General features: G+C 35.1%; 1 protein-coding gene across 6 annotated transcripts in view; it reads right to left on the reverse strand.

Annotated features, from left to right (window-relative positions):
- ETV1 (ETS variant transcription factor 1) overlaps nucleotides 1-23,736 on the reverse strand; it is a 94,728-nt gene that overhangs the window by 64,184 nt on the left and 6,808 nt on the right. For all 6 annotated transcript variants that reach the window (XM_043872961.1, XM_043872960.1, XM_043872959.1 and 3 more), the window contains one exon: nucleotides 17,983-18,036. In XM_043872961.1, the coding sequence (XP_043728896.1) occupies nucleotides 17,983-18,036 (54 nt within the window). The remainder of the gene's footprint in view (nucleotides 1-17,982; nucleotides 18,037-23,736) is intronic.

Raw genomic sequence — 23,736 nt, forward strand, 5'->3', positions numbered from 1 at the left:
ATTATGTATGCCCCTTTGTCTTTTTCTTTCTACTTTTTCTTCCTCAATAATGTGACATCTAATTGCATGCTTAGAAATTTCCAGGTTGGCCTGTTTGTCCTTAGGAATAAACCCCAAATATACCTGATTGATTTTCGCTGACTCACAAATGTTGACTTACTTTGACCTTCAAACTCCGTATCTCCTGCTATCCAATGACACCTAATCTCCAAATACAACTGCCTTTCTTCCCAAGGGACAGGGAATGTTCAGATTTCCTGCAGAGAAATTAACACCTGGCCTTCATCTAATCTAATGGGTCCTCCCATCATGACTGGGGAAATCATACACATCATGAAGAGCCAACTGGGGTGCTGGATGCACAGAAATATTGAAAATTAGCCACTAAGGAGGATTAAGCAGCTAATGACTTGGGCATCAACTACTTGTCACCTTGGCAAATTCTCTTGCCCCAATAACCTTAGTTCGGGCACAAAGCTCTATCTGGAACAGTGTAGGAGAGTGGTTACGGGTGTAAACTTGAGAGTCAGATCTGCAACCTAGTCACTCTATGATGATAAACAAGCCACTTAACTACTCTGTGCCTCAATTTTCCCACCTGAATAAAAGGAGATAATAGCTCACAGTACACAAGGTTGTTGTAAACATAGAGTGACACATGAATATATATGTGTGTATATATGTGTGTATAAAGTGCTTAGAAAAGTAGCCAGCACACAAGCACCGAGCAAGCATTCACTACTACTACCCATGAAGGGTGGATAATCTCCAGGTTCACTGCATTTCATGGGCCACTTTATTCTAAGGATCTGAATTTCTAGTTCCAGGTCCTGTTTCATTTTCTCCATGCAGGCATTCTTAACTATTCCAATTTACAGTAATCTCTTACTTTTCAAAAAGCTATAGAATTCATGCAGCATTCTTTTAATTGTTAGTCATGCAGGACTTATTCTCAATTATATAATAATGATGATGTTAATTATGAATACCCTGTTCAGTTTTATTCTTGTTCCACATCTATAGCATCTTTACCACTGAGAGCCTTTCTGTAAGCTCCAGGAAGTGCTGGAATGGATGTATTGGGAGATTAAGTGACTTGCCAAGGTCTCAGCTAAAAGTAGGAGATTGAGATATGGAGCCTAACTAGTTAGGACTCCAGAACTTACAGTACACTCTTAGTTGCTATGTTAACTTCTCACTCTACTGTATCCTAACCATCCCAGGCATATTTCACCCTCTTCTTCCAAATTTCCTACTATGTTTTTTGAATTCAAGGATGACGGTTTGGTTTTGTTTTTTAACATACCTTTATGCACAAACACTGTATTGTACATAAATAAAGACTTAAATATTTGTCTGTCTTTATCTTGGCACCATATCTGTGCAAATAACTCACACAATTTCTAAAATAGAATGACTCTTCACCATGGTTTAAAAATGGTTCCATCTACGTATAGCACAGGGAACTATAGTCAGTATCTTGTAATAATAACCTATGATGGAAAATAATTTCAAAAATAATATATGTGTATATGTATAACTGAATCACCTTGCTGTGTACCTGAAACATTATAAGTCAACTATACTTCAGTAAAATACATATATTAAGGAAAAAAATGGTTTCATCTGTCCCACCACCTTTTTTTCCAATTATGAGTCATAAATACACTGCTTATCTTTCTTAGAGGAAATACTTCAAGCACCGGGCATAGACAACCTACCACACAAACCAGAGAAAGCACAGGATCTTTCACGATTTTGTAAGCCAACACTGCTACATCTGTAGTGCTCCCTCCTTTGGGGTTGGTAATGGAAAAAAGGGTGAGATCTTCCCTTTTTACAGAACAATCTATTCATGATCTCTGTCTAGGGTAAGTATATCACCAGCAGGTGGTAGGCAGCAGGAATGACAACACAAACGAAATTTCTTCACCACTAGGTCAACCAAATGCAGTCATTTTCCATTCTTTTAAACTCTATTAGCAGCCCTATGATCCTGAAACTGTCCTTGTAGCTTAAGAAATCCTCTGGCCTCAAAAGAACACAGACACTGATAATGTCTTCCTTCTACACAGATAGTGAGTTATCAAATACTAACCCATATACCAAAATCTTAACGTAAGATACCTCATTTAATCATTACATCAATCCATTTACTTTCCCCTTTACATACAAGGCTTAACAAAGGTAACTAGCCCAAGATCCCAAATATGGTAAACTGTGCAACTTAAGATTTGAACCTAGACATTTGGGGTTCAAAGTCATTGCGTCACCTTGTGAAATTACAGCTACTGTTTAAGATATTTACTTTACTTAGTGCTTGACAATCATCTAATGTTAATAATTTCAGGTTTTGTTTTTTTTAAAATACAGCTAGATTCTACTTTTCTTAAATTTAGCATGCAGAGTCCAATTGCTGGGTCAAACACACCTGGTCTGGTAGAAGTTGTCACTCCCTAGCTAATTCATTCATTCTATTTTATAAGGAGGACCTCAGGTTCTTCATAACTTAAGCAACCAATTAACTTTCAAATGTGCTTGCCCAGGCCTTATCTAAAGCCAACATGGCTTTCTCTACAAGCAGTGTGTTACAGCAAAGGTCCTGGGGGTTAATTTTTATTATTTAAATAAGAGATGATCATAAAATTAGCACCCTTCTAATATAGTTCTCATCTTGATTATTGCTATTTAACTGGTGAAATATTTTCTTCAGGCTGAGTGAACACTATAATTATTATTGCTCTGCATTGTAAAGGTTGCATCTTAATTGAAAAATCAACACTTTTTTCCCTTTCAATGAATACATCAACTTCAAAACCAACAAAAACATTGAAATGCAGGCAATTTTGCTAGACCCACAAATTAGGGTGTCCTTGATCAACCAGAATGCATAACCCATAATCTTAAACATAAGATGTTAACTGATCCTATAACCAGGCCTTTTTTTCAAGTATCAGATGTTTCCTGTTCAACCTTGTTTATGAATCCTTATGGTCAAAATGACAATAGGTTTGTACAAGCACTTCCAAGTGTCTCCTGACAGCATCACTGCGGATATGCACTGAATTGTTAGTGTAACCCATACTAAAAGATCAAATTGCTCTTATACAAATTTAGAGTATGTTTAAATAAACCTTTTAAGTAAGAAGGTATAGATATAGTTTCTGAATATGGCAAAAACAAAACACAATACATAAAGGTAAGTTATTCAAAATGAGTACATTTGGGAAATACTGCAATGATTTTGAACAAATTCCGGGAAACAGTGAAGGACAGGGAAGCCTAGTGTGCTGCGGTCTGTGGATTCGCAAAGAGTCGGACACAACTTAGCAACTGAACAATAACATGAATTGTATGTTTTGTGTATTTCATATATATTTGTGTGTATATAGAATAAAACTGTACATAGGGCTTTCTCTGTTCCAGTCATATTACAATCATTCTGTAGGTATCCTTGGGGTATTAGATCCAGGATCCCCTCTCACCTGTGAATACCAAAATCCTGATACTCAAGTCCCTTATATAAAATGGCATAGTAGTTTATCACTCACTGATTATTACTTACATATTTTATGTAAAAATACACAAGTTATCCTAAAACTCAAGTTACCCGAGGGGATGAGAACATTATTATCCAGGTTTTATCTTGCATTGCTTATACAAAGCACACACAACGTAAATAGAGATCTGCACTCAAGCATCCTAGGTCCAACACCTTGCTCTTATGTAGTATACTGCACTTGGTTCGTTGAAAGGATTCTATAGTTACATTACATGGTGTAATACATATACCACGTATATGTATATGTATTTAGTGTCTTCAGCATTAATACTATAAAATAGCATGAATAAATATAAATAAAAGTTGTACCAGACAAAATGCCAAATGTAGTGTTCAATTAATTTCAGCACAATATTGGGACATTTTTCTGGCCAAATTATACAATGTCCAAAGAGAAATAGTGTTCCAAATCAAAATTTAAAAATTCTCTTTGGAGCGCTTCATTATTTTGTTAATCAAACATCCAGGATTCCGGAAGCTAAGGCTTATGTAGACACAGGACTTAACCACACTTCTACAATTCAAAGTATGACGGTGATTTTCATAGGGTAATGGGGAACTTAAAAGGCTGTCTATTCTACCTTTGTTTTCCATATATGATTTATTTTGGATATTAAGTTATAAATTAGAAGACATCCATACACAATAAGCAACTTTTGGATGTTTTCCATTTTTCCTTTGACTTATTATATAAACAAATTTATTTTTGTATATATTCATATTACAAAAATACTTATATTTTTTAATTCACTTGCCCAGTTGTAGCATTTCAATGAATGACAGGTTATTGCAATTTGTTCTGATGGGTATAAGAGAAAACGCTACAAGTTAAATTTTGGTTCTGCCATTCACTATCTAAGAGACTGGGAATCTCATTAAACCTGCATGAAGTTGTCTGCTCTGCCTAAATCCCAGGGCTATTGCAAGGTACAAATGAGATGTGAGTGTAAAAATAATCTATGAATTCTAAATTGCTAAACAAATAGAGATTAGTATTATCACTAATATTGTTTTTAAATTTCATTCTATAGCATCTAGCATAATGTCTGACAGTATGAATATTTGTTGGCTACACTTATTTTTCATTATGGAGAAAAAAAAAGCAATGGTAGGAACTCAATCAAGAGAAAAGGCTACATTTTACCAAAATAAAAATGCCAAATCTTAAGATTCTTAAACTATTATCCATTTAATAACTTAATTAATAGGAAAATAAGAGGTTTTTTCCCCTGATGTCACAATTACAGCATTTGAACCTTTTTTTTTTTTTTTCACTGTGTGCATTTATTGAAAATTCACCTTAGAGGTTTAGAAGACATCATACCAGTTCTGACAAAAACAGGTTTTATACATTTAGAGAGAAAGAGAGAAAGAGTTACTGATTAGAATTTGAAAAAAAAGTAAGAAAAATGAGAAAAATATTTCAGGTAAAACCCAGATAGACATTTTTATATGTGGATCTGCTTATGTGTACATCAGACACACTTCATAAAGTCTAATGACTGCCTCTCAATACACGTAAGAAAATAGGGCTATACTTTCCACAAGCACATTCTTCAAACCTGAAATTGCCATTTAAAAGCTAAGGGCCTAAATTTCCACTTTGATCAATGAAACAGCTTTATCACTAGATGGGATGCCTGAAGTTTATTGATTAGCTGATAACCTTCTAATGCACCAGCCTTTAATCTGACATAAAACTGCGAATAAAAGTAGAGCTTTCAGAAAGGAAAACAAGGTTTGGTCACCCAAGAAGGAAACAAGAATGTGGAGCAACTGAAGAAGGCAAAAACATCCTGAAAGATGGAGCAGTAACATCGAGCTACTTGGCTTTCCCTGCAGTCCCGTGAGTAGAGATAACTGAGTCATCACCTGACGCTATAGCCCCAGTGCCAAGGACTAGAGAATCAAATCAAATCAACATAATAGGCTGTTGTGTCCATAAAGTCGGAGAAAAATAAGCTCACACAGCACTAAAAGCTCAAACTTCTTCACATGACCACTATTTCAAAGGAAAAAGCTCACACTACTGAAGGGTTTACTTCAATGTTATCCATACATCTTGTTAGGAAAGAGCCACTTTTAACCAAGTCCAGTGGCCTTGAGAGGATCTGACAGAACTTCCCGCAGCTCTGTGGCTGGTAGACAATCTAAGAAGAGTATATCATGCTTTAGGATTAAATGTCAGTGTTGAAAAGTTGAGAGGGAAAATCAGACAAAGAGTGGGGTCTATATTTCTTTTTGATCAAAACATATCCAGAATTTTATAGTGGTTTATAGATTCTTGATCATACTTATTTAATGTTTAAAGCCTAAGTAATAGTAAACATAGAGGAGAAGAAAATGGCAACCCACTCCAGTTATTCTTGCCTGGAGAATCCCAAGGACAGAGGAGCCTGGTGGGTTGCTGTCCATGGGGTCACAAAGAGCCAGACACGACTGAGTGACTAAACCACCACCACCACATTCACGCTAAAATTGGTAGTGCAGATACACAAAAGATTGGTATAAAGACATTGTAATTAAATTCGTTCTTTCATCCAACAAATAAATATTTGTGCTAAGAAGTCTGCAGAATTTAAAAGTACCTTCTTTAATAAGAAAATGGTTGAGAAAAAAAATATTTTCTACTCCAAGGTTACAGAGAATTTGAAAAAGAAAAGTTTCCCAAACACAAGTACACCCGTGGCAGATTCATGTCAATGTATGGCAAAACCAATACAATATTGTAAAGTAATTAGCCTCCAACTAAAATAAATAAATAAATAAATAAATATATATATATATATATATAAAAGAAAAGTTCCCCAATAAGTGAAAGTGCCTGGGTTCATATAATTTTTACTTGCTGTTTTCCCACTTTGGCACAAGTATGAGCATACACTTTTTTTTTTCACTTTCTTTTTAAAATCAGAGAAAGCCCAATAATATTTTTTCAGTTTTTTATCTTTAAAATAAGACTGCTAATATCACTAACCCACAAGCTGCAGCTTTGGGATCTTCATGAATATTTACTACTATTTTGGCAATTCCATCAATACTACTACTGTGACTAGTACTTCTTCTACTAACTCTGCAGCTGCTAACTACAACTACTGTCTTAATTACCCAAGCCATTCTTCTCCATCCACCCTCCCCCAGTAAGGAAAATATGCCAGGCCTGAAACATTTCTGAAGTCAAAACCTGCACATAAACATAAAAATATATTGTCATAAATCTCTCAAATGCTAGATAAGTAAGATAAAATATTTGAGGAAGAGGAAAAAAAAAATCACTGTAACCTAGATGAGAATTGGTATAGTTCCCAAATACCAAGCCATCCCACCATGCTTTCCAGCTATTACCTCACATCAGCTCACAGAATATCTTTATTGGGGCAAATCCCTATAAAAAATGGTTCTCTTTTTTATTAAAAAAAAAAAAAGGTCTCCTTTTTTATAAAAAAGGTCTCCCTCAGTTTATCACACCTTGGTAAGGAGAATTTGCAAACATTATTGATGTTCCCTATGAAGAACACTCTTTGTTTGCAATCTGTGTTTTTTTCAAGATTAGTAGCAGTTTTGAAATCTTTACCAGTGGGCTAAGTTTGAGCCCTCAGGGAAGGGAGATCTCCACAGAGAGCGCCAGAATGAGGGTGTCTGACCTCTCGAATCTCAATCATGTGCCTTGGTTACCAGATTATTTCACATCCTAGATTTCTCTCTGTATAAAATGGGAACAATATCAAGTTACTTAAGATTATTTGTGCTAAATAAAGATTACTGTGAAATGTATTGTGAGATATGAGTCTTAAGTAATATTTATCAGAGAGCCCTTATCTGATAACTGAGACTTAGTTCTAATGTTACTTAAGTGGAAACAGCTTTCCATTATCCCTCAAAGAAAAATAAAACGCAGGAAAATAAAAGCAGATATTTGCACGAGATTTTAAACAATGCAAGCTACCTCTGAATGAATGTTTTTAAAAAGAGTCTAAGCACCCAAGAAGCTAGTCATTCAATTCAATATTCAGTGAATACCCACAACATGTGAATTATACAAGGATGAGTAGGACACCATCCATTCTCTATAAGTCAATTGGAATCGTGTTTAAACTGAGATGTGTACAAAGCATCTATGGGCACACAGAAGTCATCAATTCTAAGATAATTAAGGAATAAAGGACAAATGAACTGAATCTTAGAGAATGAGTATGATCTCAAAAAGTAAAGGTTAATATACTGTATATGGTAATATACAGTGTGTATTATTAACATCAGAGTACATAAACTTTAAAAAGTCATAAAAATATCTTCTTTAAGTCAACCATCACAGGAAATTTAGGTTTAGGAATAAAGAGGTGTGAACACAGAGTCATCCCCTGGGAAATCCAGTGGCTACCACTTTAAGCAGAGTGCTTTTTGTGGAAATAAACAGAAAGTTTTAAAAAACACCCAAGTATATTTTCTTCAGAACATAATAGAGTCTGAACACACAATGATTATGCATACACACTGACCCCTGATACAACTTCACATCCCTCAACATAAGATGAGTGAGACTTTATTAGTTACACTTGCTAAGAAGAAAAGCTTCATCAGAGTAGAGGTAATTTTTTCTGGTTTTCCCACCACTGTTTTCACCAATGCCTGGATCAAAGCATGGCATATAATAGGCTTAAAACACGTTTGTTGAATGAATAAATCTTTGGTGCCTTACAAACTTACTTAATGGGCTTCCCAGGTGTCTCAGTAGTAGAGAATCCACCTGTCAATGCAGGAGACGCATATTCAATCCCTGGGTTGGGAAAATCTCCTAAAGAAGGAAGTGGCAACCCACTCCAGTATCCTTTCCTGAAAAATCCCATGGACAGAGGAGCCTGGCAGGCTACAGTCCATGGGGTCACAAAGAGTGTGGACACGACTGAGCACGCGCATAAAACTTATCGAGCATCCTCAATATAAAACTATATAGACATATGTACCAATAACTAAGTTAAAATCTCATAAGGAAAATTAAAACTTTTTACCTCTAAGATCTATTATTCATATTTCAAATCATAAAAATGAATATAATGGATATGGCTCACATTTGTAAGAATATATTACAAGCACTCCAATTTTGCAAACAGAAATATGCATATAACATTTTCCTATACACATCAAGGAACAATCACAATTCAAAACCTATTCCACAGGATCTAATAATTACTCTTAACATGACTGTAAATCCAACAAATAGGAGTAACTGAAACAAACCTAAATGGTTTAACAATGTAGCGTCTAAAGTAAAATGAACTTTTGGCTAAAACTTAGATTTAAATAAGCTTTAAAGATGGCATACAAAACCATTCCACAGGTACTTTTTCTTAAAGTTTAATCAGACATTATATAAACAGGATTTTTAATTTAGCCATTCCTTGGAAATTTTCAATAAATACATTCTTGAGTTAACAACAGCCTCAACTAATGCCAAATCACAGTAACGCTTGTAGGGGCACAATTCATTAGATTTAAAAAAGCAACTACATTAAATCAACCACTTTTACTTAGTGAAACACTGCACAAACTCTCATTAGGAGAAAATTCAATAACAGACAGAAGCAAATATGCACTATGCATATTAAGCAGACATTTAACGTTATAAAAGGAAAAAATGGAAAAAGAATGATATAAATAAAACTCCATAAAAACACTAAACATACAATTATGACAGAAAGATTCACACGGACTAGTTTAGCTCAGATTCTCTCTTCGTGTCTCCTTTACATCTGATTCCATGAAATTTACATACAAAATTTGGTGCCTCAAAAATGCACTTACTTTCATCATCGCTTTGGCTTTATTTGCAAATACTAATCAATGTTGTTTGTGCTTTTTTATTCATCACTATACATAAGTGTCTTGCATATATTATAAATACTAGAACAAGGAAAATGATTTTAGTTCTGCAAATAATTTTCCACCTTCACCCCTTACCTAAATTTTCCAGTAGATATGGTTTGTCTCTTAGACTAATAAGTCCAGTTACTGCATAACAGTATACTTATTTAATATTGAGTAAAGTTCAACCAAAGAAGGCACAGATCACTTTTCTCAAAATAATTGGTTACTAATTATAGGCAGGGTGAGTGGAAAGTATTTGTTGACATATTCCCTTTGAGCATGTTTCTGAAGTTAATTTCTAGGATAATTTGTTATGCTGAAGGTCAAATTAAAGAATAAATAAAATCGGAAACAAAAAGCAAAAATCTTGAGTTGTGATATATAATTTTAGCTGTCAGCTATAAAAACCCCAGTTTTTTTTGGAGGGGGGTTGTTTTGCTTTGTCTTTTGGTTTTCATTTTAGCATTGAGTCTCAACTATCTATCTTACAAAGAATAAACTGGTAAAACCAAAAACTGTTAAAAATATCTATCTACTAGAATAGATTTTAATAAAACTGATGCAACTTTTTAGTTGTTAGTCCATAGTCATCTACTATAATTTCTATTTATACATTTCCCCATTAATTATGCTTTTTCTAAAGTTAATTTTTAAATGCAAGCAAGCATTTACCATATTTAGATGTTACTTTTCCTTTTTTTCCCTTGAGTGTAGAAAAAAATGTCACAGGATCATAATGTGGCATGAGTCTGAGAGATTATTTCTTTGTTATTTTATGTTCAAGTCAATAAAGGTTTAAAAAAAAAACAGGGCCAAGGTGTATAATTTAGATATAATTTAGATTTTATTCCTTCTCTTGAACTCGGTAGATTCCTGGTGGGTTATCTAAAATGAAAATTATTGCAAGATGCAGCTTATTTTCCATTGGGTTTCTATTTTGATTTGAAAAATATGTTCCTTATGAAACAATCATAGAGAAGGAAATGGCAACCCACTCCAGTATTCTTGCCTGGAGAATTCCAAGGACAGAGGAGTCTGACGGGCTACAGTCCATGGGGTTGCGAAGAGTTGGAAATGACTGGGTGACTAAACACACTGAGTGCATGAAACAATCAAGCACCAAACTAAAAGTTGTTTTTGCTGAAAATGCGGCTGCTGGCCTCCAAACTGGCATATATGGGGCAGATGTGCACTACCAATGTCAGAGCGAACTTCCTGATAACAAGAAACCTTAATGGAGGTACTTGGAACAGGACAGGGCCCGCAGTGTTTTTTCTAACCAGATTGGGAAGATTCAAAGTTTACTAGGGAGCCTTCTAAAGTAGAATTGATTCTAGGATGACAGGGATGAACACTCAGCAATGACTTTCTTACAGCTAAAGGTAAGAGAAAATAAGCAGAAAATAGTCTTTGGAAATGGAAAACACAAATAACTCAAGCAAAAATGATGAAAATGAAGAAACCACTTCAATAATATCATTTTTATATAGACTTAATTCCCTAGTATTTTCAGTAATAATATGGTAAAATATTGTTAACATTTTCAGAAACTGTATCTGTTACAGAATGAATTGTGTCCACCTTACAATTTAATTGCAAAAAAAATATATGATGCTGCTGCCTTTATTCCACAAATAAGTAAACGACAGGATAATAAAATGTCTAACCTTATTTCCATGGAAGGCCTGTATCAGAATCACCTAACAGCTCGTTAGAAATTCCAGGGCTCAGTTCCAGACTCCAAAGGTCAAACTCTCACAGAACTGGGACCATGATGCTCTATTTGAACAAGCTTCCCAAGTAATTCATGTTCATACTCAAATGAGAAGAAAATTACTGTGCTCATAGAAAATTATATAACTGATGACTTTCAGGAAAATAATTAACAATTTACCCAAAATAATTATCTATCTGAACAGGGCAAAAGAAAAAAAATATAATGTTGATAAATCAATAAGTTGCAGTACAATTACATCATTTAGTATGTGAGCTAACTACAAAGGAAAAAAAAAAATGGTTGCCTCTACAGAAAAGGATTCTGAAAATGGGGAATGATCTGACTTGCGCTTTTTCTGCTCTTCTATCAATATACTGCTCTGATAAAATATTTAAACTTTTTAAAAAAAAGCAAAAGACAAAAAACAAAGCAACAAACAGATCAAGAACAGCCAAAACCACAGCAAAAAGCACACACAAAGCAAGCCAGCTTCAAGGGCTGGAGACGGCCGAGACCTGAGGCACACAGATGATCTCAGGGGAAGCGGCAGGAGACACTTCATCCTTCAGATGGATAGTTTGAGTCTGATGACAGCAACATACTCAAATTTTCCTCAGAAAATGTTTAAAAAGAAGATAAGCCACAGTTGCAAAATCACGCACTCCAACCCCAGAAACGGAATTCCTCTGTGAATGCGTGTTCTTGTTCAGTGGCTCAGCCATTGTAGCTCTCTGGGACCCCATGGACTGCCAGACTCCTCTCCTCTGTCCATGGGAGTCTCCAGGCAAGAATACTGGAGTGGGCTGCCATTTCCTCCTCCCGGGGATCTTCCCAACCTAGAGATAAAACCTTTGTCTCCCACAACGGCAGGCGGTTCTTACCACTGAGCCACCAGGGAAGCCTGAATGTGTACGCACTTCTGGTAAAAGAGAAATGAAGACAAAACCTTCCTGTCAAGTCACATCCGAAAAATGAACTGGGTAAGAAAGCCTTCAAAAGTAGTCACAGAAAAGTAAACTTTATAAAGTAATCACTGCCTACGTAGAAAGGAACAGAATGCAGGAAGGTAGCTTAGTAGAAAAGAAAATTAAGAAACACAAACCGTAAATGGAACTTTCCAACCTAAGAAATACATGTTAATATAAAAGGAATTATTCAGTTAGGGTCTGCATAGACCTGTCTAACTTCAGCTTTTTTCAAAGGCAGATTTGTACAAGAATCTGTTAAGGTATTTTTATCTCCACTTCACTGCAAAAGGGATCCAAAGTGCTATTCTTAAAAAAAAAAAAAAAAATTCTAAGAATATGAAGTGCAGCTATGAATTTAATTTACATAAACAAAGTATCACCCATATAATAATGACTTTAAACAGTTAAGTCCCCACACACTGCTTTGTCTTTATTTTCTGATTGGGTCACTAGTATTATTGTGTTACAAATTTCAGTTAAAGTAAAGAAAATTGCAACCTTTTTATATTTACTTTCATAAATAAACCAGAGAAGAATCTAGGTAATATTATTCCTCTAATGACATCCTTCTAATTGACTTGCATTCCAGTGTTTTTTCTTGAGTATAAAAGAAAGAAGTATAGTTACAAGGAATTGTGCTACTGGGAATTGTGCCTAATCCTGGCTATACCCGTGGGAATGTTCTGGAAGGACATAAAATGTAAATGTGAACATCACCTATTGTGTGAATCACTGTAGAGGAACCACAAAAAGAACTAATGTCATCAAATGGAAATAAGCTAGTTAGAAAAATAACAACACAACTTTGTAAAGGAAGAAAATGAGGGGTGGAAGATTTTAAAGGATTAGATATATAAAAAATATTTTATTTAAAATATAAGGTTATCAATGTATTGTATTTAAAACACATGATTTATAAAAATTCAAGGTGTACACAGATTTGTATCTACTTTGGAAACATAAGGTTGATCTATATTCTAAATACTCTTTCAATTCTCTTTTCCAAGGAGTATAATTCTACTTCATCTGGACGAAAGTATATCCTATAGTTATTCTATTTTTTGTCAGCAATGTCTGAATTCTGGACTCATTTCTAAGAAACAATTTGCTCAAGCCACGTAATTGTTTTTCTTAGCCTCCATTCATTTCCTAGGACGGCTTGTAGGCGGTTTTTTGTTTGTTTTCACTTGTTTTTAATGTCTATATATGCTTCGAAAGTCAGCATCCTTGAAAGGTTACCAGACTATAGCATGACATCATTAAAATTCCAGGTTTCTGAGTGAAATACTTCATAAACAAAAATAAGGAACGCTCAGGAAAATTTTTAGAAAAACACCCAAGTGTTACAGTTTAATATCATTTTTCAGATTTTTTGAATGCTCTGGTCACTACTCTTCTACATATGTTTATATGTGTTACAGTCAAACATATGTTCTATAATACAAAGTTGGGCAGAATTTGCCATTCATTCATCTAGCATACATTTACCAAATGGCTAAAGCAATAAAAGCAAAAACAGAAGCATTTTATTTGATTGAGGTATGTAAGGAAATCTGATTATTCACAATGGAAAAAAATAGCCCCATAGAATTAACAGATGGGCCACACAGAGAGGGTGTAGCTTCTTTCTGCTCCTAGAGATAGGGTCCCTCTGCCCCACTAATCTTCTCCAGACAGACAAGTATCAAACATTTATAAAGGGCATGTAGGAGACAATATAGCCTTTCAGTTCCAATATTCCATCAACTTCTCCACCCAGAAATCTTTACAATCTAATCCATATGCCCTACTCCTCTTTTAAAATTATATCTCTCTTGTTCCATCCTCAGCAAAGACTGAAATTAGCTGGTCACCATCATCAGAACAATAGTCCTTTATTTCAATGAAACTTGAATAAATTGCACTTCTACTTTCCTTTTTAGTAGACTCTTTCAGATTTATTTTTACTTGTGTTTATAGGTTTCCCTTTATAATGACGTTCTTTATTCAGAAGTCCCAGAGCCATATTTGTTAAACTGTAAATATTCACTAATTGAAGGAAAATTTCAGCATTCTGAAAATGCCTGGCTAAACATTCATGGTTTCAGCATGTTTTCCAGAAGAAAGCTATATATATATTCTTTAATGCATGATCATATGTTTATACCTTAAGAAGGGGATTGGGACTTTGAAAATACTTGAATGAAAATAAGCACTAAGACGCTGATTGTGGTTATGATGACAATTTTCCTTACTGTGCTTCTAAAACAGGTCAGGCATACTGAATATGACACAATCCTAATTCTCAAGAAGTTCACAGTCTTACTGACATGTACCTAAATGAAACGTACAAGATGTCATGAGTCTTAACTCTGTAGGCTAAGGATGTGAAGAAAGGTCAAGAAAGATCTCAGGGTGATGAAGTCTCAGCTGAATCTGAAGCTGGAAATGCCCCAGACTGCAAAGAAAGATCTTAAAAATGTAAAAGCAAAATGAACATGTGCAAAGGTAAAGAGGCATAAAAGAGCTCACTCTTTGGGGGAACTGAAAAATTAGAAAGCTTCAAGTTTAGAGAATGGGGAGGGACAGGGTACTAGGAAAGCAACAGTTAAAACTGAAAAGGTAGCCAAGGCCCAGGTCACGGAACCATGTTCTGTACAGCTAAATTAGGACTTTTGCTGAAAGAAGTTCAAAGAAAATTAACAAAGTCAGATGGATGTGCGTCAGTATCATTGCACAGAGCAGAATGGAAGGAAATCTGAAGGCAAGAACCCCCATAGAAAGGCTGATTCACAAGTTCAGTGGAGGCAGAATATGGGTGTGAATTAAGGTAGTGAAAGAGAAATGGAAATGAGACCATGAAATTAAGATACTGGTAGAATCAACAACTTGGTAACCAAAGGGAGTGATGATAAAGAACTGGGAGGGACTGAAGATAAATTAAAGGTTTTCAGCTTGGATTGGTGATGTCATCAACTTAGGCAACAGAAGTTGAAGAGAGATGCTGGGCAGAAAAAAATGAAAGATTTGTGAACGTTCAGTGAAGCCTCACAATGAAAACAGGGGGTGTTGCATAAATGGTGTTTTATGCTGATGCTCAGCTGAGGGTGGAGGGGATGAGTCCAGAGGTGCTGTGTTGTTTTAAGTTGCACAAGGACCTGAGTGGTGGATCCGGGGCAGATATTTAATAGACAGGAGCAGACTGGAGACCAACGCTATAATACACAGTGTAGGAGATCTATTTCAACAGAACCGTGCTGACCACTACAGTAGCCGATAGCCGTGTGTTCACATAAATTTAAAATCACAAAAATTAAATAAATTAAATATTAATTTCTTCAGACCCATTAGCCACATTTCAAGTGCTCAGTAACGAATGTGGTTGGTGGTTACTATACTGAACTGTACAGATACAGACTCTTGGTCTACGGAACTATGCAGGCACAGCATAAGAAAAAGAAGAGGAAAGGTTTGCAGACAGAACCCTGGGCAAGAGAGGGAAGGTAGATAAGTGATGTGAGGAGTAATCAGAGGAGTAAAAAGAGAAAGAAAAATAATCACATGCTGTGAACCAAGGGAACTGAGTTCAAGAAGATGAATTAACCAAGAATATGAAAAATGAAGAGGGGGCAAATAAGGTGTAAACAATTATCTTTAGGCGTTTGTGAAAGATGAAAAAGTTAGTCGTTCAGTTCTATCTGACTCTTTATGACCCCATGGACTGTAGCCTGCCAGACTCCTCTGTCCATGGAATTCTCCAGGCAAGAATAATGGAGTGGGTTGCCATTCCCTTCTCCAGGGGATCTTCCTGACCCAGGGATTGAACCCGGGTCTCCTGTATTGCAGGCAGATTCTTTACAGTTTGAGCATCCAGGGAGCAGAGTATTAAAATTACCAATTTTTTCAGATGTAAAGTGACTCCATGAGACTAACTCTCCCACTCAGATGACAGGTAGAGTATTAGAAAGAACTCTAGTTCCTAACAGGAAAGGACATGCAGAAACGTGACTATTCTCTTCCTATATTTTATCAAAGAAGGGGAAGCCTTGCCAAGCTGTTATCCTTAGCCATCGTCTTTCTGGGACTTTCTGAGAGTCACTAATGAAGGTCTGTACCTTAGCTGAATAGGTTTCTGGAAATCCGATGTCTAATAACTATATTCAGCCACCAAACAGCACAGAAAATTATTTTTTCAGATTAAAAATTAAATTGATAGGATAGCAGTTATCAGGAGCTGGGGGCCAGGTAAGTGGGGAGTTATTTTTTAGTAAGTACAGTAGAGTGTTTCAGTAGAGATCATGAGAAAGTTCAGGTGGATAGTGTTCATGTTTGCACAACAGTGTGACTGCCACCAAGTATTAATTGCTCAGTTGTGTTCACTTCTTTCCGACCCCATGGACTGCAGTCCACCAGGCTCCTCCATCCATGAGATTCTCCAGGCAAGAATACTGGAGTGGGTTGCCATGCCCTCCTCCAGGGGATCTTCCTGACCCAGGGACTGAACGCGCATCTCCCACATTGCAGGCAGATTCTTTACCATCTGAGCTGCCAGGGAAGCCCCACACTGCACACTTAAAAATGGTTCGAGAGATAAATTTTCTGGAATGCATATATTTTACCACAAATGAAAAAGAACTTTAATGATACTGAACTAAAAATATGTAAAATGGGAGAGAATCTGGAAGAAACCTTTTACAACCCTTGACACCTGGGAAATAGAAGATTCCAAACATAAAAGTTGAAAACACCACATGCAAACATCTGTTACTCAAAGAAATGAAGGTATTTGTATTAGATTTATGATATTAGGTGTGAAAATACGAGTTTGATAAGTTGTAAGGTATTAAGCATCTGTTGTTGCTCTTGCTACTGCCACCTGTGAAACTGTCAATGGTCTGGAAAAATGAAACAAGTTAGAGCTTTAAATGGTGCTAAAAGAACAAAAGTGACACTTCTGTGGCAGTACAGTGGTTAAGACTTCCTACTTCCAACACAAAGGATACGGGTTCAATTCCTGGTTAGGGAGCTAAAATCCCACATGAGGCACAGCACAGTCAGAAACGATAAAAAAATAAAAAATAAAATAAATAAAACTAAGGCATGGTACGCCATGTTCATTTTTAAAATTTTAAAAATAAAAAATTAATAAGAGAACAAAATGTATTAGGTCAGTTTTAAGATCACAGTGGCATTTATACCCTTTTCTTTACTATTTATACCTCAGGTCAATAGCTGCAGTTTGCTAATAGAGGCAAACCATAAATATCACAAGTAAACTCTGAGGCAACCATGTTTATACAGGCAAAACGCTCATTGGGCAATTAGAGGGTAGAACCCTGAATTGCTTCTCTTGCATCCTCTGAAAGGCCCTGGAGTGAGGCTCAGGGAAGGATTCTAAGGGAAGCCAATGGCGACTTTCATTTGTGTCACTGGGTCCAGGAAGCAGATAATGAAGATGAAAATGAAATCCGAGCAAGTGAATGTTCATTAATGCAAAATAAAACAATAAGCCAAAGAATGCTTGCGCCAAGATTTTTACGTCATACAATAAATCTCGTCAAGATTTTAACCACTGTCTCCATCAGCGTTCAGACCTTTCCTGGTGGACCCACTGAAAAGCTGAAAGTAAACACTTGAGCGAACATGGATCGCACCCTGTTTCTCCTCCAAGGATATTAACCAAATAGGTCCAACCAGTCTTCCTAAGCTCTGTTCGGATCACAGAGGAATTCTGCTGCTATCACAACCTGACAAATAATGACCTCGTGACTGTAAGCTGAACAGGCACAGACACAGCCCCAAGAAGACACTGGAAGAGGAGATCAGTCACAGAGAGAGAATACAAGGAGGCGGCAAAGACAAACCCAAGAGATGAGTCATGCTATACTTACAACTTTCAGCCTGGTAGTCTGGCACAAACTGCTCATCATTGTCAGGTACCTGAGCTGAAGGAAAAAAAAAGAAAGAAAAAAAGTTAGGAGAGAAACTGCCAAAGCATAAAGAATGTCAAGTAAAATCTCTCAGGGGAGATCTTTTTAGGTTGAGACCAAACCTACGATTATTTGCCAGTGAGCTCCTATTTAAAATGGTATTGACAGCAAAATTCAAGAAGGGAAATAGAAGCAATCATCAATGTCAACCAGAAAACACATATATCAGAAATAAAATGGTAGCAGTTGTAGTTCCTCTGCATTTTACTTGCCACATGGAAATAAAAGAAACATGAAAATAAAAGCAGCTACAGGAATTCTATTAGCTGCAGCGCTTCTTTTTGCAGGAGGGGAGTAAGAAGTATTTCAATTCGCCTACTGCCGATGTTTAAGCAGCCCATTTAAATTTATCACAGAATTCTTTCAAACGATGTGTAGTTATTACACAAGCCCCTCTGTCTTTTAGAAATGTCTGTTTTTGATGTGGTTGGCCTACTGCTAGACTACCATAATTAACATTTGCCCTAAATTTGGCCAAAATACGTGACGAAGTTTTTTACATGAAAGAGAGTCATTGATTTTGGTCATAGGGAATAAAATATTATATCTCAATGATTATGGTCACAGTCATAAAAATAATAATTAATAAAAATAAACCTCATATTTTTAGTCACAATATTTTCCAGGTGACCATTCAACACTAACAAAAAGAATATCACTATTTCATCAGCCCTAATGTCAAATGACTTCCCTGTCTTTAGTAAAGGAATAAAACAATGAATAATAAGAGCTTAATGCATTCAGCAATCAAAACACAAGTATATTTTTTACTTCTAGAATATTTTTATCACAGTTAATTCAGGCATCAAAATAACCTATTCCAAATTGACATAATATTACAAAAACAAGTTTCCATATACACACAAAAATATGCACAATTACACACACACAAACTACATAAAAGTCGGGTCACTTTTAATTTGGCAAAAATATACTGAGTTATCATCCTAATTAACTTTAGGTATAACCTGATTAGCTAGTATTATTTCACTAATATTACCTAATCCTGAAACTTTTTATCTAATCAAGTCATATTAAAACAGATGTAATCTTTTTATAAAAGTACCTATTCTGTATGACGAATTCTCATGAAAATAATCAGTCTTTGTTGAAAAAGTTTTGGGTTGGCAATACAGTTAAGAAAAAAATCCATATAAAGAGAAATTCGATATTTAAAAAATTCTATATATGAAAGAAACAAAACATACACACAATTCAAATGTCTGGTATGTCAACTTATTTAATAGGATTTTAAAAAACATATTTGTTGAACAAAATTGCTATATTTCAAGAGCAGAATAAATGATAATCTTGCAAATTACCAAAATATATGCAGCAGGACATTCAACTATTTTCTAACAACTTTCTTCTGCTCACCAATACTTAAATTTATTACAGATAAATTCCATCCCCTGCCACTAAAGGAAGTGAGACAAATTAAGAACATTTTTTCCAAATTAGAACTGATGCCTATTTCACCAGCCTGTACTGGAGGAAAAGGTGTATTTTCTCTAGGGTTCCACTAACATCTGATACCAAGGTTAACCAAATCAAGCAACTTTCAAATCATTTTTCTATGCTCTGCTGTGTAAACTGTGCAACATTATTTAACCTCTTTGAACTCCATTTTACTCATCAGTTTAACACTGATGATACATATTTTCCATGAAGACTAAATGAAATAGTCTAAACACAATGCCAGTCACAATAGCAGATATTCAAAAAATGTTACATATTTTCTTCTTTCCAAACCTCCACCACCCTCCCTGTTTTTCCTTTCACACAGGAAGTACTACTACTCAAATTACTCTAATGCAAGTTTAATATTTTTACTTCTAATGAATTAGATTGGAGATGGAAAAAAATCACAGCTAAAATTTGTACATTAGTACTCTCTTGGTTATAATCATTTTTTGACATTGCGGTAAGTCTCATTTTTCTCAAAGACTCACAAATTATGTAGAGGAATGTCCCTTAAAGTGTTTTCACCAAAAAAAAGTACAAAAATGTTTTAAATATTTATCTAATAAATGACAGTGCGCAGACAGAATCAAACCCTATACATTTTTTCTATCATATCTACACGTTTTGGTTTTTGCTCTAAATTAACAGCTAAACAGAGATAACCATTGAGATGCAAAGTTATCAACCCAGCAATTACTATGCTTTTAAAAAGCCAACATTTACAAGAATCTAATAAAAATGTAATACCCCTTTACAGGAATAGTTAAAAATAGCAAGTGAGTAACAAATATATTTGTAACAGAATATGAATGTCCTACAGGCCAGACTTTTTTTTTCCTACTATCATAGGACAAATTTACAACTCCATGATATATATCACTGCAAGAAAGGCATAAAAATAACTGATGGATAAGTAGTATATGTTGACATATGTGTGGGGTGCGGGTGGCGGGGAGGTTGTTGAGTGGAGGGGGCAGAGGCAAAACTTTAGGAAGAGAAGAAATCAGAAGTTACACCTCACAAAGACAGAAAATAGCTACATACTAACAATTTTGTAAAAAGAATAAGAATTGCTATTTCTAGTCTAACTCCTTAACATATTGAATAAATACTTCACACTTATGCCTGAACATATTACAGAATTTTAACAAAAAACATATGACTCACATTTTCACAGAAGCTAATCTTAAGAAACCGAATAGACCAAATGAAGCAGCATGCCACTTAAATAGACAAAGGCTTCAGTCTATCTCTGATTTCAAGCTGGAGTCAAAGGAAAGCAGTTAACGAAAAACACAAGTTGGATCTGGGCAAGGAAAATATGACAAAGTATTGCCACACTCATATCATACATTTCCTTTTTTGCCTCCATTCACGAAAATTCTATGAAGTAGCAAACTACAGCTGCCTGAAAATTTGTGGCAAGCCATACCCACTCCAAAGAGGAAAATTAACAATAGAGGCCAACCTCAATATATATATATGTATATATATAGTTTTTTTACTACTATCTATTACAGACTATGCTTGGAATAATCACCTTTGGGGAATGAAAATGTTTTCCCACACTCTGTAATTAAAGAGGAAGGGGAAAAGTAAGAAAGGGGAAGAGAAAGTATATACCAAAAGACCAATAAAAGGCTTTCAAGAAGATGAAGCATGTGGATTTTATTGGTAATAGCTGCAGCGCTTCTGTCAGTTCATTGCACATTAATAGACAAGCTGCCATCAAGTCTCAGGACTTCGGCTTTAAAAGCGTAGTATGTGCACTCAGCTATTTGCTTTACCTAGATTATCATCGAAAGTTGTTTCCCCCCTCCTTCTCTTTTTTATTATATTGCAATACATATTATGAGAAAGAAAATCATGAAAATATTAATCACAATCTTGATGTCACAGAATCATTAATCCTTACTTTGAATTCTAATATATACTTTCTTAACTAACATTGCCTACGCAGGGGGGTGAGGTGGAGAGTAGACAATTTTTAAACAGTTTGTCTTGCTTTTGTGCTTGCTTTTAATGTTCAAATAAAGCAGTAATCATTACTTAAGAAAAGGTGAATGTTGAAATATTTTCCAAGTTTGGCGGCAGACAAGGAAAAACCGTCTTATTCTTACAAACTATGCGCCTGTCGGGTTTTCTTTTAAAGCTAGGCAAAAAGTGGAAAAATTACAAATGAAACAAATGTCAAGTTGAAAAGGGGTTAATATTTAATTAAAACCAGTTCTATCCACTGTAACAATGACCTGGAGCCAAACAAGGCGGAAGATGTATGAGTCATTCTTTCTGCCCGTGAATGAGACAGCTGATCTCCTCGGCAATTCCTCCAGACAAGCAGGCAGAACTGGAGTTCTGCCTCCATTCACAAAAACACAGTCCAGCATGAGCCATGTGGCTCAACCGCAATCTTTTCATGTCACACCCTTCCAGAGAGTTAAAGCAAGTCAACTTGAACTTGCAATATAAACACACCAATTTTACTGCTCTATCTCAATACAGCTCAGATCCATTAAGGTATATGTTTAAATAAATACATTTACATACATTTAATCCATCCTGCTCTATTGGGTAACTTGTCACAGAAACTTCAATGTATAAAACTAAGAAGAGAGAAAGACGGATGGATGGATGGATGGGTGGATGAAGGAAGGCTGGAAGGAAAGAAAGAGGAAGGAGAAAAAATGACAAAGCATTAAAGAAATGCGTTTTTTTTTTTTTTTTTGGCCTATTCTTCAAATGCTCTTTTTATCTTAAGATTATAATAGTCTATTGCTTAACTTCATAGCATTTCCCTCTCACAGGGTAAGAAACAAGTTTCTCTGAAGAAATTCAAATTTTCTTTTAAATAAAACAACAAGAAAATCAATCTTCACACAGTCGTGTTTTGTTTAATCCTACAATGAAGCTTCAGGCCATGGAACAAAATAATCATGAAACCTCTAAGCCAGGCTTTACACCACATCCGCTTTTAACATTAAAATGATTGTACCAATGTATAAGCATTAATTAATGCAGAAGTATAAATATATTTAAAGAGCCAAAAAAAGGGGCTATTCCTCCATGGCAGAAAAATCTTTAAAACTGATAAAGTCATGCTTTCTGTATGCTCTAAGAGAAAAGAAAACAGTAAGTTTTAGTTGTTTTTAGCTTCAAATCAACTTCAATTTCCTAACTTTAACTTATATAGAGGTTTGAAAACTTAAGTATAGCTCAGAGCCGTTGCTATTAGCAAAACATTTTCTGTAAGGTACTGAGAGCTGACTTCTATTATTATTGTTATTATTATTATTTTAATTATAATGCTGCACACTGGTCAAAGGGAATAAAGTTTTCCTATGAAATTTAAGAAATTACACATTTTTTGTAACTGAATTAGCTTAGTAATATTTCATTAACATATATTAGGACCTTCTGGCCAAACTATATCTAGGCTATATGAAAGCCAAATTTTATTTTTAACAAATATTTCTATTTTGCAAATAGACTCTAGATGCATTTATATATTGTCAATAAATGCTGAGAAACAGAGTATGTTTATTCCAACTGCTATCCCTTAATCAGGTCCAAACAAGAAGTCTTTGTTTCATAGTTCAGAGTATTTCGTGGTACAAGAAAAAGATGGGCAGTAGCTCCCTCTTGCCCCCTCACAATGACTCTTGCTCAGCTCTTAGGAAATAGTATGGACTTCTGTAATTTAATGTCTAATTCTCAATTCCTCTTTTTTTTTTAAACCACACAAAATAATGAAGCTTTTTAAGCCTTTTCTCCTAACTGCATCACATGGAGAGGAAAAAAAAAAAATCCAAGAGTACATATCCAATTTATGTTCGATTTCAAAAGAAAGTCTAATTTTTGAAAAATAAAAATGAATGCATTATAATAGCTATGTATTGTGGGTGATATTATGCATATTGAGTAACGACACATATCATTTAAGGAAATTCATGATAAATGACTTTGAATATAAATTTAGTATCAACCACTAAAGTTGAGATACGATGACATCTCTGCTTTTCAGCAAACCTGATTATTAATGGAAGGTCACAGAAAACAAAAGGAAAAGGCTTATCTGCATGAGGTCATGAGGTAATAATAACCTTTAGTGTAGAAAAATTATTTTTGGAGATACAACTTTAATTCAAGTGTCATGGCATCATGAAATTTAACTTACATCACAACTGAAAAACA

This window comes from Cervus elaphus, chromosome 18 (assembly GCF_910594005.1).
Source record: "Cervus elaphus chromosome 18, mCerEla1.1, whole genome shotgun sequence".
NCBI lineage: Eukaryota > Metazoa > Chordata > Mammalia > Artiodactyla > Cervidae > Cervus > Cervus elaphus.